This window comes from Tiliqua scincoides, chromosome 4 (genome assembly GCF_035046505.1).
Source record: "Tiliqua scincoides isolate rTilSci1 chromosome 4, rTilSci1.hap2, whole genome shotgun sequence".
NCBI lineage: Eukaryota > Metazoa > Chordata > Lepidosauria > Squamata > Scincidae > Tiliqua > Tiliqua scincoides.
Window position 1 is genome coordinate 3,999,047 of NC_089824.1, and position 26,088 is coordinate 4,025,134.

General features: G+C 50.1%; 1 protein-coding gene and 1 pseudogene across 1 annotated transcript; both read left to right on the top strand.

Annotated features, from left to right (window-relative positions):
• The first annotated feature begins 1,555 nt into the window (after positions 1-1,555).
• ARC (activity regulated cytoskeleton associated protein) lies at positions 1,556-2,779 on the top strand. The gene has a single exon (XM_066626501.1). The coding sequence runs from the start codon at positions 1,556-1,558 to the stop codon at positions 2,777-2,779; it is 1,224 nt and encodes a 407-aa protein (XP_066482598.1).
• Positions 2,780-25,721: 22,942 nt separating this feature from the next.
• On the top strand, positions 25,722-25,838 carry LOC136650796 (5S ribosomal RNA; annotated as a pseudogene).
• The last annotated feature ends 250 nt before the right edge of the window (positions 25,839-26,088 follow it).

Below are 26,088 nucleotides of genomic sequence, written 5' to 3' on the forward strand. Positions count from 1 at the left end.
ATCTCAGACTTGTCCCCATTTTTTAATCAGCCCATTCGGTCCAAAAGAGAGGCACAGAAATTGTACATTTGGGGAGGGGGGGGTGGTCTGGCATGTACTCACCATGTTACATAATACCCCAACCTCGCTTAGTAAGCTCCCCATAGCAGCCCCCATCCTACTAATTTATCATCAGCCTTCTGTCATCCTGGTCCTCCATCTGAATGACGGGTTGGAGTTCCGGAAGGGAAACTCTCTCTCTCTCTCCCTGTCTTTCTAGAAAGGGAATCTCTTTATCTGCTGGTTATATAAGCTCCCGGTGTCCTTTTATGGCTAGACTTCCTGCCTCATCCATGAGTGCCAGGAACAAATGTAGCTCCATCTACGTCTGTGGGCTGAACCTGTGATTAAGCAACTGATTCAAGCTTCGTAACTGGCAGGTTCTGCAACGGGCGGACTTAATTTGGAAATCCTAGTTGGTCTTCTGGTCCCTCACCATATTAACCCCCCCCCCTTGAAAACTCATCATCATCGGCCTGTAACTAACACTGCTGGAGCCAAATCCCCCCTCCCACTTGAAAATGAATGTGCACCTCTGTCCCTTCCCCTCTCTTGACCCACTGACCCCCTGACTCATATGCTGAATAGGTTGTACATCTAGGCACACAAGTGTGGGGTCACTGTGAGTGTCTGCTACACGTGGGCTATGGGCAGCTGCAGCTGGCCAGCGAAGTGTGACACGCTGAATTTTAATCTGCCTTCCTCTTTTGTCAGGGGTCTTTTGGGGAAAGTGCTTTAATAAGGACCTCGCTGACTAAAAGGATGAGAGATGAATAAGCCTTTTCTCTGCTCCTTGAGTGGGGGGGGGGTGAGGAGGAGGAAGCTGAGGGGAGGGGGAGATAAGGTAAGAATTACTCATCCATCCATCCAACTGTCTCCAGAACCTTTAAAGTGCTTCTCGCCTCAAGTCTGGGGGTGTGTGCGAGGGGGTGGGAAAAGCAAGCGGGAGGAGGGAGGTAGGGATGCTTGCCAGGAGCTGTGTTTTCCACTGAATCCTCCTCGTCCAATCAGCGCCAAGATGCCGATGAGCAAAGAGGCTTGTCTACACCCACATGTGGAGCCGCATGGAGTATAAGTATGGGGATCTGCCGGAGCTAGTGGAAGATCACACCGTGATCGTCACAGAGGAGCAGAACAGCTCTCTTTCGCAGCTCGAGAGAGGCAGCAGCCACTTGTGAGTGTGAAGTTCTTGGAAGACTAGGAAGCAGGGGGAAAGCAGAGACAGAGATCCTGGCAACAGCTCAGAGCATCGCAGCCTGCTCAGGAAAGGTTCCACGGCTCAGCTCAGGAATTAACGGCTTCCAGCAGAGGAAGACTCTGCAGCAGGACCAAACTTTTTTTCTTGGACTTTGCAGAACGGGAGAACTCGGCCAGCGACTTTTTCTGGGGTGATTTCTAATTCCGTTGTGTTTGTCTTGGGGGTGATCCACTTCTGGAGGAGGCGACCACAGGAGGGCAGGTGGAACAGGTGAAGTGTTCCGGCTCAGTTAGTGCATAGCTTTGCAGTCAGGGCATCATGCAGGTGGATAACTTCAACCCTGGGAACCTCCACTCTTTCCAAGGTCACCGCGGGGTGGCCAACAAGCCCAATGTCATCCTTCAGATAGGGAAGTGCCGGGCGGAGATGTTAGAGCATGTCAGGAGAACCCACCGCCACCTCCTGACTGAGGTGTCCAAGCAGGTGGAGCGGGAGCTGAAGGGCTTGCAGAAGTCAGTGGGGAAACTCGAGAACAACCTCGAGGATCATGTCCCCTCAGCGGCCGAAAACCAGAGGTGGAAGAAGTCCATCAAGGCCTGCTTGTCTCGATGCCAGGAGACCATTGCCCACTTGGAGAGGTGGGTCAAGAGGGAGATGAATGTCTGGAAGGAAGTGTTTTTCCGCCTGGAGAAATGGGCTGACCGACTGGAGTCTGGTGGGGGAAAGTACTATCATGGGGATACTCCCAGGCAGACGGTCTCTGTGGGGGTTGGAGGCCCAGAACTCAGGCCCAGCGAAGGGGAGATTTATGACTATGCCCTAGACATGAGCCAGATGTATGCCCTCACTCCTCCTCCATCAGGAGATGTTCCTATTGTGCCTCAATCCCCTGACTCCTATCAGTGGGTCCCTGCCCCAGAGGATGCCCCACCCTCCCCAGTGGAGACCCAGATTTTTGAGGACCCAAGGGAGTTCCTGACTCACTTAGAGGATTATTTGAAGCAGGTGGGGGGGACTGAGGAGTACTGGCTCTCTCAGATCCAAAACCACATGAATGGCCCTGCCAAAAAATGGTGGGAATACAAGCAGGACTCTGTCAAGAACTGGCTGGAGTTCAAGAAAGAGTTCTTGCAATACAGCGAGGGGACTCTGACAAGGGATGCCATCAAGAGAGAGCTGGATCTTCCCCAGAAGGATGGAGAGCCCCTAGACCAGTTCCTCTGGCGCAAAAGGGACTTGTATCAGACCCTGTACATTGATGCCGATGAGGAGGAGGTCATCCAGTACGTGGTAGGGACTCTGCAACCCAAACTCAAGCGCTTTCTCAGCCATCCCTACCCCAAAACTTTAGAACAGCTGATCCAGAGGGGCAAGGAAGTTGAGGGCAACTTGGATCATTCCGAGGAGCCCAGTCCCCAGAGGACTCCTGAGCGCCACCTGGGGGACTCTGTAGAGAGTTTGCCTCCCTCCACAACTGCCAGTCCTGTGGCTAGTGACGGGACTCAGCCGGACGCTTCTCTTCCACCAGCCACAGTGATATGAGCCAAGAAACGAGGCGGGTGTCATGCAGGAGGGAGTCGGTCGCTTATTTAGGAAGGGGCTTTCCTTTGAGTAGGATACTTCGGCCAGGATGGGTCTGAGGATGCTCTCAGTCCATCAGCCCATAGAAGGAGAATTGTTTGGGGTTTTTTTTTTCTGCTTGCGGTCAGACCGTGCAGAAAACATGACCGGCCTGAATCACCTGCAGAGGCTCAAGCTGGGGAGTCGATGGCTCTTTTGAGGATTTCTTTTGTTAAAGTCAGGCAAGGGTTGGACCATGTTGCCAAGCCAACCAGCCTCTTCTCTGTGGTTGAAGCAGCCAAGTGCCTCTCTCGGGCATTGATTCTGAAGGCATTTAACCAGGCACAACACCCTCTGCTCTTGCCACTTCATTTTCCTTCCAGCCATTCCCCCATCCGACCCACTCCTGCCAACAGCCACCTTTTGCAACCACTCTGGCTTCCTTCTGTGTGAGTCAGTGGACTTTCACTCTTGCCAGAGACCGTGGAGGGCTTCCGCTTTTATCCTATTCCTCCTCAAACTTTTTATTCTGAGCTGCAAACACACTGAGGCGGGAACTTTTTTGAAAGTTTCAGGGGCACCTACAAAAGGCCAGCTGACATTTCAAACCCCAAAATAATCCATCCCTGCTCTCATTTTTCTTCCCATGTGGGCTTGTGGATCTTCTTTGGCTCTGGTCTGATTTCTAGGGTCCTTCAGCTCCAGAAAAGGCCGCCCTCCACACATCTGACAGTCTTATTTCTCAGTCTTATTTCTTAGGAGTTCTAGACTTTGGGAGGTGGGTGGTAGCCAGGATGGGATACCATGCTTTCCTCACTTATCAGAACAATAAGGTGTTACCTTGTAGCTAGACAGTGTGATAAAAAAAATATGTTAGATATCTCTTAACTTTTAGGCACTCAATAAGAGAAAGATCAGAGCATGATTTTTTATACGGATTAGATTCCTCAACTATTTTAAGAAAAAAAAAAATTATATACAAACACAACAGGAATTCAGAGCTCATTCCACTGTCAACAAGTCCAGCAAGAAGGCAGAATTACTGCATCCTTGAATGCACCTACTGAACTTCCTCAAGCTTTGGTCCCATGAGAGATGGGTGGGCATTTTGGCAAGGAAGTCAACTTCCAGAGTTGTGATGCCCTCAGAGCAGAGATCATGGTAGCTGAGCGACATGGCCTGCTGACCTGCTTTTTCCACGAAGTCTGGGTGATTTGACCGGAAAGTGCTAGAAGAAAACTCAAGTTGTACTGCTTTTCCCCCAATGCCAAGAAGCAAACTATCAGCAGCTTTGAGAAACTTGGACAGTTGGGAAGAGAGAGGACTGAAGCAACAGCTGAGTGCCCTCTGGAGTTCTGGAACTTCAGTCATTTAGAATAGCGCACTCGTCATTGCGCATTGACTGGGAACAGCAACCAGCAACATGGAAAAGAAGAAGTGAGAACCTGCACAACGATTGTGCCTGTTTCTGCTCTACCTTGAGAAGCAGTGCAGACCAGCTCTGTGAGCCTTTGGGGCGTGACTCCTTCCCATTGGCTAAAGGTAAGACAGCACCTCCTCAGTCCATTTGCTTTTCACAGATTTAACTGCTAGATATCGTCCTAAATCTCAGAGAGCTGAGTTCAGTCCTTGCAGGGACCGGTAATGTCGTTAGAGGGGCTGCAAAGCACTAAGTTTTGCAGGGAGCCTCACTGCGGCATGCAAGTTCCCCCCCCCGGAGTCATTCTGGGTGGTGGATGCAAAACGGAGGCATACAGTGAGGCTCCCTGCAAAACTTAGTGCTTTGCACCCCCTCTAGCGATGCCACTGGGAGCAACTACATTGTCCAATTCTGATGTCATTTTTTAAATTATTGCTGCTGGTCGGGGGGGGGGCATTAGACTAGGGCTACAATCCTATAAGCACTTTCCTGGGAATATGCCCCATTGAACACAGTTAGACTTACTTTGAGCAGACAAGCACAGGATTGGGCTGTAAGATGACTATAGTCTCTCTCCTTCTGCTATCCTGCCCTTGGTACGGAGCAAGGCGGAGCTGGGAGAAAGCCCAGGGGTTATTTCATTCATGCTCATTCTGAAAGAGTCAGAAGCAGGGAAAGGGGGAATTGGGTCAGAAGGAAAGAGGCAGTGCGTAAGCAGGTAGCCCAGCTGGGACAGCGTGCCGACAGAGTGTGCCCTTCGGACAAAAGACTCAGTTGGGGCTCAATTGGGCAGGGAAGGGAACCATGCCTAGCGCAAGGTTATCTGTGTGGCTGCAGCAGGCCCGGCTCACAGAGCATGTTCTGTTTTTGTTCCAGTGACTCATTCAGCAGCAGCAGTGAGCAATGCACTTCCTGAATGGCTTGTGGAGCAGTGCGGAAGGCGGAGCGGTGGCTCAGAAAATCCGAGCATGCAGGAGGGCTGAATGGACGTCAGGATCCATGAGCTCCTGCAGGGACATCGTCCAGAGCAGGTAATGAGCTCTCAGGCAGATTCCTCTTCCACACCCAGTGCCAGTTCTGAATACCCACAGCACTGGGCAAAGTCCTCTCCACTGGAGGGCAAAATTTAGACTCCTGTTTCTGGAGCCCTGCTTTGGGGCTCAGATACTCCCTGTTATTTGCTGCACACTTTTCTGCACTGTGGAGAAGGATATTAGTGCTTCCCCCTGTTCTTCCTGGACAGCCCAAACCATATGGATATAAATGCAGTGGCATAGCTAGAGGGGTGCAAAGCACTAAGTTTGCAGGGAGCATATGAACATAAGAAGAGCCCCACTGGATCAGGCCATAGGCCCATCTAGTCCAGCTTCCTGTATCTCACAGTGGCCCACCAAATGCCCCAGGGAGCACACAAGACAACAGACACAATGTGCATCCTCGTGCCCTCCCCTGCATCTGGCAATCAGAGGCAGCCTGCCTCTAAAACCAAGAGCTTGCACAGACCTACCATGACTTGTAACCGTAATGAACTTTTCCTCACTGCATCAGCAAGCAGCAAGCAGCCTCTCTCCTTTGGAGCCATTCTGGGTGGGGGGGGGGGAGCAAAACGGTGGTGTACACCTCCGTTTTGCTCCCCCCACCTAGAATGGCTCCAAAGGGGGGGAGAGGCCACTTGCACACCGTGATGAGGCTCCCTGCAAAACGTAGTGCTTTGCACCGCCTCTAGCTATGCACTGACAAATGATTAGTGATGGGCAAGGCAAGCTAGTCAAGAGGTTTGCAGCTCCCCAGGATGTCCAGCGCTGCAGCTGTAGTTGAAATTGGGGCTCTGGGCTTTCCCACCCTTGGTGCGGCCAGCTCTGAAGGTTCCCCTTTGTTGTGGGGTCCCCTAAAGAGCTTTCAGAGAAGTGTCAGGAGAGGAGTCTGCCCCAAAGACACTCCATCTCAAAATTAGGGAAGTTATCTCCAGCTTTTTCTAGCCTTCTAGAACTGTCCCAACTCTATACCGCCAGCTCTTCTCCATCCATTCACAGGCATTCATCAAGTCTAACTTCCACTTCCCTTGATTGCAGGGCACTTCTTTTTCATTCTGTGGCTAGAGCGCCGGCTCTGTGATTGCCTGAGCAGCTGCTTTCTTGGGGGCAAGAAGAAATCACCACAAAAGTGCGGCTCAGAAAGTTCAACATCCTGGAGAAGATTGTGGAGGTGTCAACTTACCAGGCCAGCTCCAAGAGGGACAGAGAGAGGCACAAGGAAGGAACTGTGCAGGATGCAACTGACTGAAACGGATTTTCAAAGGACTACACCCAGTACAGACATTGCAATTTATGGACCAAGTTTTAAAATGACAAGAGCAATATGATCTCTGGCACTTGGGTGGTGAGAGGGAGGTGAAGCCCTGATTACCTGATTGCCAAGCTTTGGGGGAAGTTGATTGGAAGGGGGATAAGAGGGAGGATTTGGGGGAGGGAAGGATAAACTCAGATCACTTCCTATTCAGTTACCAACAGTCCAAAGTGCATGAGAGCCCTTCTGCCATGGAGTTCAAGCAGAGGATGTTGCACATTTTTGACCACATTTGCAAGAAATGATCTCAAAAATGGTATCAAGGATTTTTTTATTTCCCAAACTATAGAGGTGGGTGAAATAATCACAAGAAAGTGAACAAATATGGGTGATGAATGGGACTTATCCAACTTCCCAACCCAGCCAGAAGGAATGCCGTTCTTTCCATAATTTGGTGCTCCCACTGAGGTTTCTTGAACTAACTAGGGAGCAGGCCACACTTGCACCGTTGTAAGTTGTGCAGTTTTTGATGTTCAAAGAAGTTTTGCTTCGTCTTCCACCTGTCAAACAGGTAGATTGGAGACGGCTTTGAGTTTTAAAAATTTCTTCCAAAAATACCTGGCTGACATGTCGGTGTGGACATAAATGAATGTGCGCCAATGTGCCAAATTATACTGTATAACCAAATCCTGGTGCGCTGGATCATTTTTTGGGACTTGCAGGTGAGGAGACATGATGCACCTTCAGCTGTCAAAAGAAGATTTGGCAATAAGATCAATAGACTAAAAAAGTATACTTGTTCGACTCACCTTGAAGGAAACTGTGGACTTCCAGTGAGCCTGAAATATCCAAGTTGACCTTTTCCATCACTTGCCAATTTTTCCCCCCTAACTTTGAAGACATTGAGTCAGCATTTTTGTAACATCTTGGTTCTGGGGTTGTTTGGGGAACTGGCCAATAGGATTACTGGATTTTCTCTACATCCATTGCTTCTATCCAATGGGAGCTTTTATCTACAGCATTCTTGCGTAGGCACCGTCAGTTCTCATTGAGAGACCCGGTGGTGTTACTCTTCTGAGGGAGAACCATGTGCAAGAGTATGTTTGTGTGATGAATTTATGAACCCCCAAACAAACATCATTCAGTGTGTAATGTTATTCCAGGAAAGCGGTTACCATGGGTTGTACCAGCTCGCTCAGTGTTGTACAGAAGGTGGCCCTAATGTGCGTCTGCACAAGGATATGTGTATTAACTGATCATTTCTTGGCCACTCAAACCACTTGACCTAGTTCAAGTGGCCACCTATTACTCACAAGGCCACATATTACTCACGGGTATCACACTGACGGTGAGGCTGTGTCAGCCACTGCTATGGCATTCTTCAGTTGCAAAGCAATTGTAGCAAAGTCTGTTCATAGTAAGACCACTTTTGCTTTTGTAGATTTCTATAATAAAATGTAATACCTAAAAGAACCATGGTCTCCCCTTCATTCTTCCCCTATGCCTTGGATAAACTAGCTCACAGCTCACAAGCTTTCAGCTCATTTGCTTTCCTTGGGTGCAGCTTGGGCCAGCTGTTCCACCTTCTCAGCCCAGCCAACATCTCTTTTTGTGTGCATGTCTTCTCAGCTGGCCTTCTAGTTGTGCTCTGGACTGCAAAGCCGATGACGGGGTGGAGGAAACCGACAAGGCAGAGCCGGGCTGCATGGCATTTGTGTGCATTCTAGTCCTACAGTTCCATAAGGCAGAGCTTCCTTCCAGAGCTCAGACAATTGGTCCATCTCACTCAGCATGGTCTACATAGACCGGCACCTCTCCCAGTCCTCCCTGCAAAACATGTGCGTGATCCCTGAGATGCAAACCCGCTGTGTGATAAATGGCCATGATGCTCCCATATTATCAATGCTAATTGGAAAAAGCTCAGCCTTGGGCAAAGACTTTCTAAGTTTTATCTAAGATACTACCTTCTCGGAGACGTTCAGTTCTGGAGTTCCTATGTGAGTGTAGGAAGCTGCACAATATTTAATCAAGCCATTGGTTTGTCTAATCCAGTACAGGCATTCCTCCCCCCTCCCCAGTATCCGTGGGTCCCATATCTGTGCTTTCACTGATCCACAGTTGTCAAATTTCCCCCATTTGTGCTCATGACTCACCTCTCTTCTTTGCAATCACTTTGCAAAAAGGGATATTTTTCTTCCTTTCGCTTTGGAACAGGAAGCAAAGAGTGAGAACATAGACTGCAGCTCCTAGAGCAGGGATTTCCAACATTTAGTAGCCCACTAAGGGAAAAATTGAAATTGTTGTGGATCACATGCAACCCCCCACCCCCTGCATGCACAAAAATACAATTAAATTTGTAACAATTAGAGATTTATTAGAGATATATTAGATTTATTATTTACAGAGAAGATTTATAGAGAAGGTTTTGCAGTTGGCTGAGGCTGTAGGTGGTCCATTCTCCGCCCTCTCTGGTGGTCCATGGGGGAGCATCTCCTGAGTGAGCACTGCTCCATGGACTACCAGAGATGGTGGAGAATGGACTGCCCATGGCCAACACTTCAGCCCTCTCTGGTGGTCCATGGGAGAATGCTTACTCAGTGAGACGTAGAAGTGATCAAAGGTGGTCTTTTTTTTGTGTTTTTTTTTTTTCTGAGGGTCTTGTGGACCACAGTTGGGAACCAGTGTCCTGGAGGAACACTACAGGAGGCAATAGTGAGAACACGAATGGAAAGTCCTCTAGCATCTATGAACATAGGTTCTGCCAGTCTGCTTCCTGTTGCAAAGCAAAAAGGAAGAAAAATCTCCCTTCTGCAAAGCGTTTGCAGAGAGGTGAGTCACGAGCATGATGGAGGGGATTTGAGTAGGGTTCGCTGCTATCTGCGGTTTCAGGTATCTCTGTACTAGCAGTAAGATTTTGTCCCCTACAGATACCAGGGGACACCTGCATGGTTCAATCTGAATGGCAGCAGCTCTCCAGAGTCTCAGGTAGAGGCCTTTGTTAGCATGGCTATGCAAGATCCTTTCTAGCTGGAGATGCTGGGGACTGAAACTTAGAATGTGCATGCAAAAGCCTGAGCATCCCACTGAGCTATGCCCCCTTTCCTGTGATATTTATATATGCTTAAAAACACCTCCCCCTCATCCTCTGCCCTCCTTATCAGTTGTCGGCTCTGTTGAGACAAAATTCTGAGGCATGCAAAATGGCCTCAAAATGCCACTATGCTCTTCTGTTATGTGGAGGCCCTTCTGGATACCAAATGCTGGCGATGTGCAACAAAAGAGGGCTCCTGTCAGCGGCCTAGCTAGAGGGGGTGCAAAGCACTAAGTTTTGCAGGCGCCTGAACGCGCTGCACAATCTGCCCCCTCCCCTTCCCCTTCAGAGTCATTCTGGGCCTTCTGCCTCCGTTTTGCTCCTCTTGCCCAGAATGACTCTTGCTCCTCTTGCCCAGAAGGGGAAGGGGAGGGGCTGATTGTGCAGTGCATTCAGGCGCCTGCAAAACTTAGTGCTTTGCACCCCTTCTAGTTATGCCACCGGCTACTGCCTTCCTGCTCTGCCTCTAAAGTTCCCTGACACACTCTTGGAGGCAGGGAGAAGATTGGGCCGGATGAACTTCTGCTAGACCTGCACACCTATGGCCAAGGTAGACATGTTGGAGAGGAGTGATGGAGTGTTTCTGTGCCTTCTGTCTGTACTCTCCCACACAGAGTTCAGGACTGGGGGCTGACAACCCTGAAGACATTCTCTCTCTCTATTTGTTTATTTATATAAAATGCATATATATAAATATATGCATATATATATGGGGGCTTCTTGTAGTGGGGGATTCGATTATTAGAAACATAGAGAGGGGGGTTTGCGACGGATGTGAGGACCGCATGGTGACTTGCCTGCCTGGTGCGAAGGTTGCGGACATCACTTCTCGTCTAGACAGGCTGGTAGACAGTGCTGGGGGAGAGGTAGCGGCTGTGGTGCATGTCGGCACCAACGACGTGGGTAAGTGTAGCTGGGAGGTCCTGGAGGCCAAATTTAGGCTTTTAGGCAGGAAGCTGAAAGCCAGGACCTCAAAGGTAGCGTTCTCTGAAGTGCTACCTGTTCCACGCGCAGGGCCAGCTAGGCAGGCGGAGATCAGGGGTCTCAATGCGTGGATGAGACGGTGGTGTAGGGAGGAGGGGTTTAGATTCGTTAGGCACTGGGGAAAGTTTTGGGACAAGCGGGGCCTGTACAAGAGGGACGGGCTCCATTTGAACCAGAATGGAACCAGACTGCTGGCGCATAACATTAAAAAGGTGGCAGAGCAGCTTTTAAACTGATCCCTGGGGGAAGGCCGACAGGAGCCGAGGGGCATCCGGTTCGGGACTCCTCATCCCTATGGGATGAGGATGGGGAGGTTAGAGAACAACAAGACAAAGGCAGGGTAGGAGAAGAAATTGGGAAAGGTAGGGTGAAGGGATGTGATAGACGGTTTGGCACAATGAGAGAATGCGGGGACAAAGGAGCAAATAAGCAGCCCATCCTGGGGCATTCCGTGTATAAATGCTTTTATGCGAATGCCCGAAGTCTACGAGCAAAGGTGGGAGAACTGGAATGTCTGGTGACAAGGGAAAATATTGACATAGTGGGCATAACGGAAACCTGGTGGAATGCGGAGAATCAGTGGGATACCGCAATCCCGGGCTATAAACTCTACAGGAGGGACAGGCAGGGGCGTGTTGGAGGTGGGGTGGCCCTTTATGTTAAGGAAGGGATAGAATCCAGCAAAGTAGAGATTGAAGGTGGGTCCGACTCCACCGTAGAATCTCTGTGGGTTAAATTACCAGGCTTGTGCAGCAATGTAATACTGGGGGCGTGCTATCGTCCTCCAGACCAGAAATCTGATGGGGACCTTGAAACGAGGAAACAGATCAGGGAGGTGACAAGGAAGGACAGGGTTGTAATCATGGGGGACTTCAATTATCCTCATATTGACTGGGTCAATTTGTGTTCTGGTCACGATAAGGAAACCGGATTTCTTGACGTGCTAAATGACTGTGGCTTAGATCAGCTAGTCAAGGAGCCCACCAGAGGACAGGTGACTCTGGATTTAATTTTGTGCGGTACGCAGGACCTGGTTAGAGATGTAAACGTTACTGAGCCATTGGGGAACAGTGATCATGCTGCGATCCGTTTTGATGTGCACGTTGGGGGAAGAATACCAGGCAAATCTCTAACAAAAACCCTTGACTTCCGACGGGCGGACTTCCCTCAAATGAGGAGGCTGGTTAGAAGGAGGTTGAAAGGGAGGGTAAAAAGAGTCCAGTCTCTCCAGAGTGCATGGAGGCTGCTTAAAACAACAGTAATAGAGGCCCAGCAGAGGTGTATACCGCAAAGAAAGAAGGGTTCCACTAAATCCAGGAGAGTGCCCGCATGGCTAACCAGCCAAGTTAGAGAGGCTGTGAAGGGCAAGGAAGCTTCCTTCCGTAAATGGAAGTCTTGCCCTAATGAAGAGAATAAAAAGGAACATAAACTGTGGCAAAAGAAATGTAAGAAGGTGATAGGGGAGGCCAAGCGAGACTATGAGGAACACATGGCCAGCAACATTAAGGGGAATAATAAAAGCTTCTTCAAATATGTTAGAAGCAGGAAACCCGCCAGAGAAGCGGTTGGCCCTCTGGATGGTGAGGGAGGGAAAGGGGAGATAAAAGAAGACTTAGAGATGGCAGAGAAATTAAATGAGTTCTTTGCATCTGTCTTCACGGCAGAAGACCTCGGGCAGATACCACTGCCCGAACGGCCCCTCCTAACCGAGGAGTTAAGTCAGATAGAGGTTAAAAGAGAAGATGTTTCCGACCTCATTGATAAATTAAAGATCAATAAGTCACCGGGCCCTGATGGCATACACCCAAGGGTTATTAAGGAATTGAAGAATGAAGTTGCAGATCTCTTGACTAAGGTATGCAACTTGTCCCTCAAAACGGCCACAGTGCCAGAAGATTGGAGAATAGCAAATGTCACGCCTATTTTTAAAAAGGGAAAGAGGGGGGACCCGGGAAACTATAGGCCGGTCAGCCTAACATCCATACCGGGTAAGATGGTGGAATGCCTCATCAAAGATAGGATCTCAAAACACATAGACGAACAGGCCTTGCTGAGGGAGAGCCAGCATGGCTTCTGTAAGGGTAAGTCTTGCCTCACAAACCTTATAGAATTCTTTGAAAAGGTCAACAGGCATGTGGATGCGGGAGAACCCGTGGACATTATATATCTGGACTTTCAGAAGGCGTTTGACACGGTCCCTCACCAAAGGCTACTGAAAAAACTCCACAGTCAGGGAATTAGAGGACAGGTCCTCTCGTGGATTGAGAACTGGTTGGAGACCAGGAAGCAGAGAGTGGGTGTCAATGGGCAATTTTCACAATGGAGAGAGGTGAAAAGCGGTGTGCCCCAAGGATCTGTCCTGGGACCGGTGCTTTTCAACCTCTTCATAAATGACCTGGAGACAGGGTTGAGCAGTGAAGTGGCTAAGTTTGCAGATGACACCAAACTTTTCCGAGTGGTAAAGACCAGAAGTGATTGTGAGGAGCTCCAGAAAGATCTCTCCAGACTGGCAGAATGGGCAGCAAAATGGCAGATGCGCTTCAATGTCAGTAAGTGTAAAGTCATGCACATTGGGGCAAAAAATCAAAACTTTAGATATAGGCTGATGGGTTCTGAGCTGTCTGTGACAGATCAGGAGAGAGATCTTGGGGTGGTGGTGGACAGGTCGATGAAAGTGTCGACCCAATGTGCGGCGGCAGTGAAGAAGGCCAATTCTATGCTTGGGATCATTAGGAAGGGTATTGAGAACAAAACGGTTAGTATTATAATGCCGTTGTACAAATCGATGGTAAGGCCACACCTGGAGTATTGTGTCCAGTTCTGGTCGCCGCATCTCAAAAAAGACATAGTGGAAATGGAAAAGGTGCAAAAGAGAGCGACTAAGATGATTACGGGGCTGGGGCACCTTCCTTATGAGGAAAGGCTACGGCGTTTGGGCCTCTTCAGCCTAGAAAAGAGACGCTTGAGGGGGGACATGATTGAGACATACAAAATTATGCAGGGGATGGACAGAGTGGATAGGGAGATGCTCTTTACACTCTCACATAATACCAGAACCAGGGGACATCCACTAAAATTGAGTGTTGGGCGGGTTAGGACAGACAAAAGAAAATATTTCTTTACTCAGCGCGTGGTCGGTCTGTGGAACTCCTTGCCACAGGATGTGGTGCTGGCGTCTAGCCTAGACGCCTTTAAAAGGGGATTGGACGAGTTTCTGGAGGAAAAATCCATTATGGGGTACAAGCCATGATGTGTATGCGCAACCTCCTGATTTTAGGAATGGGTTAAGTCAGAATGCCAGATGTAGGGGAGAGCACCAGGACGAGGTCTCTTGTTATCTGGTGTGCTCCCTGGGGCATTTGGTGGGCCGCTGTGAGATACAGGAAGCTGGACTAGATGGGCCTATGGCCTGATCCAGTGGGGCTGTTCTTATGTTCTTATGTTCATAGCCTGCCAAAGCAGCTCGAAAGCACATCGAAAAACACAAATCAAAGAATAAGAGAGACCAAAACGGCTAACCCAAAAAAATCAAAAGCACAGAGTACGAGCCAACTGGACCAAATCAACCACTTTCAGGTGTTTGTGGAACACGGACAGAGTGGGAGCTGATCAAGGCCCCAATCCATTGGTGTGACAATGTCTCCATTGGTCTGTGGAGTGCTGCAGCGGGTGCAAAGTCAAAAGAGCTGGGGCCGATCTGGTTCTGCCCATAGGGGACCACAGAGTCCCCTATGAACTTACTATAAAAAAGTACAATTTTTCGTTACTTCTCCCAGTCAGCCTGGTCCCCAGTGGCCACTAATAAATGATGCACTAAGCAGTGAATTTTAGGGAACATTTCTGCCTTGACACCTGCCCGAGTCCTCCCTGACTTGGGAGCTGCACCAGTCGTACATGACATTCAATGCTGATTTTGGATGCCTGTTTTTGATTGTCGAGGACCTTGCAGGCCGCAATGGTGGGCTGAGCGCAGCCTGACAGGCCTGACCTATTGCAGTGAAAAGATGGTCAGGATGGACCCGCCTCCTCCCTTTGGAACCCAAACTGCCAAGCTGGCGGCCCACGTTCGCCCACCGCAAATGTCAGCAAAGCCAGGATAGTCACTTTCCAAGGTGTGACTCACTGTGTGCTGTGAGCTGCCAGCCCAGCCTCAAGGCATCATCGCCTCCAGCAGCCCTGCTTTCCTGGAGAGGCAAACTGGCTTTAGATCAGCCAACACAGCCAGACACAGAATGTCCAGCACTGCTGGCACAGGTGGGTGAAAATCTGTGGCAGGGCCCCTTGAGATTCCTTTCCTGATCCCACAGATCATTGCATCACCTGGACTCTCCTCCTCCCCTCCCAGTGCTGGCACTGGAAAGCAATCAGCGGCTTTTGTCTCCCAACCCTGCAACTTCCACCCACTTGCCCAGCATACCTGCCAAGTGTGGACTTTTGCTTGCCTTGCGTACCTTTCTGGCGGGATGTAAACAAAGGTTCCGGCTGCCAGCCTGCCTCGCCAGCTGGCACAAGAGGTGGAATACAGGAAACAATAACAAGACCCCTTGCTCAGCCTGCCCCCTTCCTCATCCTGGCTTCTGTGCACGTTCGCATTTTGGTTTCTATGACACCAGGGGCTTTTCCTCACAAAAGGTGTGAGGTGTCAGTCAAGGCTGCACCACTGAGCACAAGTCTCTATGGAAACGGGATGGAATTACTGTGTTTCCCACCGAGATGCCATCTCCTCTGTCTTGCCTCCAACTGCAGAGGGCTCTGAAATTCGGCTTCTTAAAACTCATCATGGGAGGGAGGGGTGAGAAATTGCCAAACAAACACCCCAAGTTCTCCGAAAGTGCACTGCTTTCTCTTGTCCAAAATATTTTCTCCCTGGAGAGATGGTACATCTGGGGCATTGTGGGAAAGAATCATGGTGGGTGCAAACTGGCAACCCCTAAAAGGAGTTCTGCTCCCAGTACATATGGTGGGGTGAAAAAATAGACCATAACAGATGTTGGCAACTGGCTGTTGTAGAGAGAGAGGACTTGCGTTTTGTTCTTGGATCATATCATGTGCTGGTCCTGAAAAGTTACCCCAAACTCTTTCCAGCCACTGTTCCATCTTGAGTGGATGCCCAATGGGGAATGGTTTTAATGGGGGCCGAGGTGGTTTTGCTGAGGCCTCTACTTAATGAAAACAACTTCAAGATTTGCAGAAGGTTACTTGGAGTCTAATGGTCCAACCCTATCCAGGGTTGCAGCAATGGATTGTGTGATCTGCTGGTAGAAGTCCTGGTCCAAAGTCACAAAGGCCACAGCACTGACATCCACCTTGGGGCTATTGGCGCAAATGGCTGGAGGTCCTGTGTGTGTGCCAGGCTCATTCAGCCCATGCCAGAGCAGGTAAAGTGTCAGCAGGGCCAGTGTGGGGGAGGCAGGAAGAGGCCAGACCAGCCCCCCTTCCCTGCCACCTGCTTCATCTGCTACCACCAGTTCCACTGTCTTTGGGGAGTAAATGAAATTATTCCACTACACCCAAAATCCAGAGTAGGTTGATGTAGCTGGAATAGCTTCTCAGGGCCTCGGATCCAGGAATGATGTCTCTGCCGACCCCTTGTTGGTTGAAAGGGCTTACATTATGGGATGCAGAGGCTGCATAATGGAATGTCCCAGTTTCTGTGAAGGGCATATATAAACACCAGCCCTTCAGAGGATCCTGGGGATGCGAAGTGGAGGTCGAACCGTTGGGAAAACAGGGGGAAACAGAGCAGTCAGCGAAAGCATCCCCTTCTATCCCACCTGGCTAGTTGCTATCAATAACACAAACTCAGGAGTGGAGTGAATGGATTTCATGTTTAGACTTGGGCCCCGTCCCCAAGATATTTCATTAGGCACATGTAAGCATTCCAAAATTTGTAAAAACCCATATGCAGAATGCTTTTGGTCTCAAGCACTTCAGATAAGGATGCCCAACTTCTACTTTACTCACAGTTCCATGGTTGAATATACATCTTCTGACAGCACAATTCTAACTTGCGCTGGAACAGGCAGGTTGGCAGGCCTGTGTTGTATCCAGCACAAGTTTGAGGCTGGTTGAGGCTCAGTCCGAGGCAAGGGAAAACTTTTCCCCAGCTCCCTGGGGAGAGCGGCAGTGGCCCCAATGGGTCTACTTGGAACTGCCCCACCTGAGGAGGTGGCGCAGAACAGAGCAGCCAGGAGCTGCTCCCGCTACCCAGGAACGGGGGCCAGGAACCGCCAGAACTGCCAGAACCTGGCCCTGCATCCCGCTCCCTGTCTGCCCGCCCACCGCCCTCCTCCTCCACATTCTCTGCCCGCCCCCTCTGAAACCCTGCGCTGGCCAAGCTCAGCTGGCGCAGACCTATCTTCTCTTTCCCCTGTCCTGGGTACCAAATTCTTGAGGCCTCTAAGTCACCCCTTCAAGGTGTGGCTCTGAAGCGGAAGTGCAGAAGCTTCCCCAGGCCTCAGAAAGCCTCAGACACCTCTGAAAGGCACCGGTTTTTTGTGGGTTTTTTTGCCAAAAACTAGAAGTGCCTTTCAGAGGTCTCTAAGATAACTTTTTAGCTCTGGGACCCACAGGAAATGATGTCATTAAGCTGGAAGTGATGTCATGGCCAGAAGTGACACCACTGATTTAGGCTTCAAACCAAAGCCACCATCAGCCAAAGATCCCATTGCACAGAGCGCTCCTGCTGTGATCTGGCATAGCTCAGAACTCAAGCATTCCAGCTTGGATGTCAAAACAGAATGCAGATCTTGATCCTTCTCCAAACAGCCCTCCAGCACCCCATCTTCCCACCTCTTCAGGGCAAACCATCAGGCCTCTCTCCCACTGGGAGCCCAGCAGCTCTGTAGCCTGTATTTTCAGTTCTGTATTTTAATGGTGGCTGAGCGAGGTGCTACGTGGCCCACGTGAAATTGGCTCGTGACCCATCAAATGGTCCTGACCAACAGTTTGAGAAATGCTGCTCTAAGATGTTGTAAGGGGGTGCGAAAGATGGCGGGGGTTATGTTATGGAAGCATGAGGGGGTGTTTTTGTGCCTGATGCCTTAAGCCGCAATCCTATCCTGTGCTGGAACAGGCAAGCCAAGAGGCTTGCACTGTATCCAGCGCAGGATAGGTGCCCAAGGCGGCTCAGTCAGAGGCAAAGGGAAATTTTTCCCCTTACCTCTGGGTAAGGTGCCTTTGCCCCAGTGGGTCTCCTTGGACTTGCACCACCTCCTGAGGTGGCGCAAGTCCGAGGAGAGCAGAGCAGCTTCACGCCACTCCAAACTCCCTGAGAACGAGGGTTGCGATCCAGAATAAGTGCTGGATCCCAGCCCCGCCTCCCGCTATCCCCACCTGCCCCGAGGCCACCCTGCCCACCCACCCCCTGCACGAGAACGCCTCCCGCCTTCTCCCCGCCCACCCCAGAGGCTGGCCAAGGAAGCCGGCATGGAGGCTTGTGTCAGCCTCCTCTGAGTGCCAGCCTGGCGTCTTCCTGAGAAGGTGCAAATGTGCCTTACAGGACTTGCGCTGCCCCATGGGCGCCTCAGGAGTGTGCCCTCAGCTACACAAATAATTGTTGCGTCTAAATCCCAGCACTGTCTGGGGAGTGCATTACAGACTTCCAAGGTTTCCTTCGGAGGAAGGCAAAAACCCCTCCCCTTCCTTGCACCAGAAAGTCTCCTTCCTTTTGTGGTTCTTGATTCTGGTAGCATTCACCTCCCTTGTGACTGTTTTCTAGCGGAAGAAAAAGCAAATGCTGTCCAAAAAAGGACAGAACTGTCTTTGGGCTCCATTGCTTACACTGCTCATCGAGGGTCCTCATCCAGTCAGGATATTGGGGGAAAGTGACCACCAATGAATGAGTGAAGAAGCTGATTACATACAAGGGCTTCCATGGTTACCATTGCTAGGGAAACAAGCTGCTTTCTTGCTGCCTGTGATCATCAGCACATCCAGCGAGTGACTTGTCCATTGGCATTTTGAAGCATTTAAAATCCACCATTTCAGCAAAACTTCAGGTCCTGCTTTAGAGAGCCAATTTCACCAGAAGATTCACAAAGTGACAAATCTAAAGAAATCCTCCTTACAGGACTGGGACCCTCTTTGTGAAGATCAGGAGGTGCTGCCCTCGACACTCTCCTTCCTCCCCATCACTCATCTTCATTTCAGAAAGCAACAGTAGAAGTCATTGCCACCACCATGGCCTCAGCCAGCCAGAGGGGTGACCCCTCAGATCTCCTACTTGCCAGCTGGGTGGTGGGAGTCACAGATTCCCAGGCATCCCACAAACTAGATGCAGTAGCAAAGGCAGACCAGTCACAGGGAAAGATGACCCACTCTCCACTGAGCCAAGCAGCTCCAGCCTGATAAATTGAGTGCTGGGAGAATTAGAACCGACATAAGAAAATATTTCTTTACTCAGAGTGTCATTAATCTGTGGAACTCCTTGCCACAGGATGTGGTGTTGGCATATGGCCTGGATGTCTTTAAAAGGGGATTGGACAGATTTCTAGAAGAGAAGTCCATCGCAGGTTATATGCCATGATAGGTAGGTGCAACCCAGCCGCAGACCTCCACAGCCCCACACCCGGGGCAAAGCTCTGTGATGGTGACCCCCCCGTGGGCTGTTGCCACCCCCTCGGACAGAAATTCGCCCCCCCCCACTTACCAGAGGCTCACAGAGCCTCGTGCGACCTCCTTCCACGCCAGGGAAACCTCTGTGAGGTTCCCCGGTGCTATAAACTGTGCTTCCAGCAAATCGGAAGCATAGTTTCTGCCCCCGTTGGGAGCCTCAGAGAGGCTTCTGCAGGGCCCTAGAGACTGGCATTCGGGGCATTAGCCCCAGGTCAGCCTACGGTAGGCCCACAAATGGTGCAACCTCCTGATTCTAGAAGTAGGCTACCTCAGGATACCAAGTGCAAGGGAGTGGCACCAGGATGCAGGTCTCTTGTTGCCTTGTGTTCCCCATGGAGGGCCACTGTGAGTTACAGGAAGTTGGACAAGATGGGCCTTTGGCCGGATCCAGTGGGGCTCTTCTGATGTTCGTATGTTCTTAAGAGTGGAAAGTGAGGAAATGGAGCCTTGAGAGTTTAGCAGCCAGCATCTGTGACACACATAGGGGACTACAGAAAGAAAACCAATGCTCCATTTGTGCAGCCACAGCCATAGAACTCTTTGCCACAGGATGTGGTGATGGCGACTGGCCTGGATGCCTTTAAAAGGGGTTGGGACAAGTTTCTGGAGGAAAAATCCATTACGGGTTACAAGGCATGATGTGTGTGTGCAACCTCCTGATTTTAGAAATGGGCTATGTCAGAATGCCAGATGCAAGGGAGGGCACCAGGATGAGGTCTCTTGTTACCTGGTGTGCTCCCTGGGGGATTTGGTGGGCCACTGTGAGATGCAGGAAGCTGGACTAGATGGGCCTATGGCCTGATCCAGTGGGGCTCTTCTTATGTTCTTAAACTACAATTCCCAGGAGGCCTTGCAGGTCTCTTGGTATCTGGTGTGCTCCCTGGGGCATTTGGTGGGCCGCTGTGAGATACAGGAAGCTGGACTAGATGGGCCTATGGCCTGATCCAGTGGGGCTGTTCTTATGTTCTTAAACTACAATTCCCAGGAGGCCTTGCAGGTCTCTTGGTATCTGGTGTGCTCCCTGGGGCATTTGGTGGGCCGCTGTGAGATACAGGAAGCTGGACTAGATGGGCCTATGGCCTGATCCAGTGGGGCTCTTCTTATGTTCTTAACTACAATTCCCAGGAGGCCTTGCAGGTCTCTTGGTATCTGGTGTGCTCCCTGGGGCATTTGGTGGGCCGCTGTGAGATACAGGAAGCTGGACTAGATGGGCCTATGGCCTGATCCAGTGGGGCTCTTCTTATGTTCTTAACTACAATTCCCAGGAGGCCTTGCAGGTCTCTTGGTATCTGGTGTGCTCCCTGGGGCATTTGGTGGGCCGCTGTGAGATACAGGAAGCTGGACTAGATGGGCCTATGGCCTGATCCAGTGGGGCTCTTCTTATGTTCTTATAGTTCTATGTGCAAGAGAGCCTGCCAGACAGCAGTTTAACTTTACAAAAACGCCTGTCAGAGGTTTGTACTTTTTCTACGTGCACACAAGAGCTGTTCTATCTGGTGTTCTCCTTTGGAAACAAGTTATTCCTGTCTCTGCGTGACCTTGAAATGAATACACATTCTGGTTGTGTTGAGTTGGAATACTGGAGACCAGAACGGGAGTCAATCTTTGGCGGTGAATGGGCCTCCAACCACACATGTCTGGGAAAAGTATGAATGGAGGGAAGGCCCCAGATGACCTATGCACTGGAAGTCCTCCTGCAGATGTGCTAATGAGTGGAGGACCACTGAGATCGTGCAGTCTGTTCCAAGCAGGAAATTTGCATTATGAATGAGAGGTTGGGTCTAATCAGCAATTGCTGAAGAACAAGCCAGCAAGGTTCCTCCCACAAGTGCAGAGATGAGATGTTTCTTGTCTCATCATTCATGGTATCTCAAGTGGGGAGAGGAGGTCTTGAGAGGGGGAGGTCTTTTTTTATTCCCCCTGGAGAAAACCTTTTCTTACCCCTCTCTTAAAAGGAAGGTTATTTAGGAGGAGACAAGAAAGGAGAAAATAGTTGAAAATGCAGGAAATAGTTGCCTCTGTTAATTTCCTCTATCTAAATAGTTGCAGGGGATGGACAGAGTGGATAGGGAGATGCTCTTTCCACTCTCACATAACACCAGAACCAGGGGACAGCCACTAAAATTGAGTGTTGGGAGAGTTAGGACAGACAAAAGAAAATATTTCTTTACTCAGCGTGTGGTTGGTCTGTGGAACTCCTTGCCACAGGATGTGGTGGTGGCATCTGGCCTAGATGTCTTTAAAAGAGGATTGGACAAGTTTCTGGAGGAAAAATCCATTACGGGGTACAAGCCATGATGTGTATGCGCAACCTCCTGATTTTAGAAATGGGCTATGTCGGAATGCCAGATGTAAGGGAGGGCACCAGGATGAGGTCTCTTGTTATCTGGTGTGCTCCCTGGGGCATTTGGTGGGCCGCTGTGAGATACAGGAAGCTGGACTAGATGGGCCTATGGCCTGATCCAGTGGGGCTGTTCTTATGTTCTCTCATCCCATAAATGTGGGGAGAGTGGTCCTGGCTCCGTTCCACTGCACACATGTACTTAGGTCACGTGTGGGGATGGCCAGATGGAGCGGTTTCCCAAAGGCTACAAGGCAATGTAACAGCCTTCCATCACCATTATTTTTCTGGCCTCTGAAGTACCCAGCCCTCCCACTGTTTTGATACTGTCTGATACAGTCGCCTGTAGGGACCAGGTAGGAAGTTTGACTTTATTCCAGACTGGCAAGGGAGTGGAGGGTTTTTTTCCCCCTATCCTAGCCTGCCCCCAAGAGTGGGCTTGTTTCAGGTAAACCATGACTGGCAGGATAGAGTGGGACTCAGAAGAGGACTAGGGATCCAGTGTCTGCTCTTAGGCAAGCAGGAGGGGAAACAACCAGAACCAATCTCTTGAGGCTTCCTGGGTCAGGGATGTTGGCTGGTAAACCCTCAGGCTTGAATCTTGGTGCCTGCCTTAGAGGCTGCTAGGCTGGGGCAAGTGGAAAAAGCTTCCTTGACCACTCCTTCACAGATTGGTGGTAAGGAGACCGGGAGAGCTGCCAAGTGATCCTGGGTTTGAATCCAGGCTCGCTTTGCCCAGAGAAGGGCTTTTGCAGGATAGTGGATTCCTCCAAGTTAGGTCCACACTAGGCAGGACCCACTGCATGTACTGATAGCTGTCCAGCTAAATAATCAATAAATATGGCCCAAATTTCTACCAAAAACTCTTGTGTCTTGTGTCATAGAGGAGATCAAAGGATCTCCTCTATGGAGAACTTGTGCAAGGAAAGTGCCCTACAGGTAGACCACAGCTGCGATACAAGGACATCTGCAAGAGGGATCTGAAGGCCTTAGGAGTGGACCTCAATAGTGGGAAACCCTGGCCTCTGAGTGGCCTGCTTGGAGGCAGGCTGTGCAGCATGGCCTTTCCCAGTTTGAAGAGACACTTGGCCAACAGTCTGAGGCAAAGAAGGAAGGCCCATAGCCAGGAAGACAGGCCAGGGACAGACTGCACTTGCTCCCAGTGTGGAAGGGATTGTCACTCCCGGATTGGCCTTTTCAGCCACACTAGACGCTGTGCCAGAACCACCTTTCAGAGCGCGATACCAGAGTCTTTCGAGACTGAAGGTTGCCAATACATGTGTTTGCAGGAGGGGGATACCTGGACAATGCCCCCCTCCCCCCCCCCCCGTCTTGAATGTGCCGAAGAAAGAGAAGAAAATGGGAAGGTTTATTCCCTGCAGAAAGAGCAATTACTCACACCCAGAGCTGCTCCTAATTTCTATCCTAGCCAGAATTCCAGAAGCTCTGGGAGTTGGCTGGAGCGGAAATAGTTTTGGAGTAGGACCAGGACTCATCTCTCCTTAAGAGGGCAGCTTCTGATCTCTCCCAGGACTGCTCGGTGTTCCTGGTGCAGCGAGCAAGAAGCACCTTTGTTGCTGTCTGGTCACAGCAGGCAAAATCCGTTCCTGCGCTCTGGCTGACTAAAGAACCTTGGAGGTGTCCCAGGGTACTCTGAGAGGCTGTCTTGAGTGCACAGATCATACCTGGCAACATGGCATCCTAGAGCAGCCCACTGCATGTGCTTCAATCCGGCTATGCAGAAAGAAGACCAATTAGGCCTCTCTGTGCACGCCTGGAGTGAACCAATTCCATGTCTACACTCCATGGATGCTTTCTGTTCTCCGCCAAGGTTTTGAGAATGGCAATACACAGTGCGGCTAAATTTGAGTCTGATTGCTATGTGGGGCTATGTTAGGTTTTGAAGAGGTCTCAGTATTTCCCCTCTCTGGGCTCCCCCACCCCCAAAAAAGAATCTCTAATGTATATGCATAGCCACAACGAATGCCCAAAAACAGTAAAAGGGCAGTACAGTACTTGTTAGTAGCTGCTACTGAACCAAATACAAGCCTGACTCTGTAATTACACGGGGATATGAGTTCTGCTCAAAGATGCCTGGAACTCCCATTCACCAAGCTTGTCTCACAGTTCTAGCTCATTAAGGGATTACTTTAGTGATTGCAAAAGGTTATATTATGGATTGGATTTTTGTATTGGAATTGCAGTTCATTTTTATATTGCGTTAGTGGCTATTTGGAGCCTTGATCTGAAGAGCAGTGGTGTAGCAGGAGGGGCGAAAAGCACTAAGTTTCGCAGGGAGCCTCACTGCGACGTGCAAGTGACCCCTCCTTTTCGGAGCCATCCCGGGCAGGATTGCAAAAAAGAGGCATATGCCCAGAAGGCCTCCCTGGAAGGCTCCCAAAAGGTGGATGTCTCCCTGCTCTGAATGACTGTGAAGGGGAGGGGCTGCTTGTGGGGAGGCTGCCTACCAAACTTAATGCTTTGCACCCCTTCTAGTTACGCCACTGCTGCAGAGTATGCAAAAGGCCAAAAATGAAGGCAGTTCTATTTGGATGAGTCTGGGGCACTTTTAGTGAGTCTGGCACCAGAGAACCCCATCACTAGTGGTAAAGAAAGTCCAAGGAGTCAGATAGTAGTCAGATGAGGTCCAAATAGTCATGTTGCTTTAATCATTGTCATGTGACAATGATTGGTTTCCATTGGCTTCAGTCAGTCACCCCCAGCTGTCAGTCACACCCAGGACGAAGAGAGCTGTAATGAAACTGTTCTGGAGAAAGCCGTGTTTCTGGAGATATTGCTGTACGTGTGTCTATACATACCCCTGTCCACAAAGGCCTCCATTGCTTCTGGAGTCTCACTGCACAACGATCAGAGCCTATTTCATACCTGATGGCTCTCTGAAGAACCATTGCACGAGAGGGGTGAATGGGAGCGCCCTGGCTAGCCAGCTCCCCCTGGTGACACCCTCCTTATACATGTGCCTGACTTGCACATGCCCAGCACTTACCCAAAGAAGCAAGTGCTGAACAGCAGGAGAATTTAGATGTAGAACGGTAGGAGAAACTCTCCCTACATTCAGGACTTCCCTCTGCAAACAAGTGCTGAATGCAGCCAGGGCTGGGGTCATGGCCACATTGCTCACTGGCCCTGGGGTGTGGGCTTGCCATTGAGCTCCCATTAGCCCTGCTCACACATTGGCACTCTGACCAGACCAAGTTCTCTAGAGCAGATGTGCCACAGGAATTTGGGAGAAGGACACTGATGAGTAGGGCCAATGGGGGATGTCAGCCCTCCACAGGCAGCATGATGTGCCTTGTCAATTTATCAAAAGCCTGATGGTGTGCCTTGACCATTTTAGTGTCTTGTCAGTGTTCCGTGAGATGAAAAAGGCTGAAAATCGCTGTTCTAGAGATTGAGTCCTCTAAAGAGCTCCTTACAGAGCTCAGGCTATAGCACCTTGACCAGAAAAAGCCAGGAAGAAAGGTCTGGTGCACTCCACAATGGGACCAGCAAATATATTCAGGAACAGAAACAAGTGAGGCAAAGGAAAGAAAAACAAAACAAAACATAAAAAGCAAGCAAGGAGTGCCTATGGCCGCAATGCATGATGGGCAACAAGGAAACCCAAATGCATTTGCTCCTCCGAACGGGCTGATTTCTTCATTTGAACCAACTACTTAGGATGCGTGATGTTCGATTTTTAAAGATGCAATCATAGCCAGGGAGACAGACCAGGGACAGACTGCACTTGCTCCCGGTGTGGAAGGGATTGTCACTCCCGGATTGGCCTTTTCAGCCACACTAGACGCTGTTCCAGAACCACCTTTCAGAGCGCGATACCAGAGTCTTTCGAGACTGAAGGTTGCCAACATATATTGTGTGCCTTTAACATCTTGGGAGGAAGGCCAAGTGGGGCTTTACTCTTGATTTTCTCAAATGGTCACAATCCCTGCACAGCAACTGTTACCCTGCACATGCCTGATCTTCTCTGATCTTGGAAGCTAAGCAGGGTCAGGCCTGGTTAGTACTTGGATGGGAGACCGCCTGGGAATACCTGGTGCTGTAGGCTTATACCATTGTCTTTTGAGACTGAAGGTTGCCAACACAGGAAATCCTAACCCACTTTCCAGCACTGACATAAGGACAATGCAGCTATGAGGTTAAGGGAACAAACCTTCCCTTACTTTGCAGCAACTGTTACCCTGCACATGCCCGATCTTGTCTGATCTCGGAAGCTAAGCAGGGTCAGGCCTGGTTAGTACTTGGATGGGAGACCGCCTAGGAATACCGGGTGTTGTAGGCTTATACCATAGTCTTTTGAGACTGAAGGTTGCCAACCTTCCCTTACTTTGAGGAGGGCTTCGTGAGTGCCGCCCAACTGCAGGATGTGGCACACATCCCATTGGTACAGCTATGCCAGTGCTGGAAGGTTGGTTAGGATTTGGGCCTTAGTCTCACTGAATTCTTCCCAAGTCTGGGTGTGCAAAAAGTGCTTCTTTTATGATTCACTGAGAGGAAGTCGGTACAGCATCAAAACAAGCCACGAAGGTTGA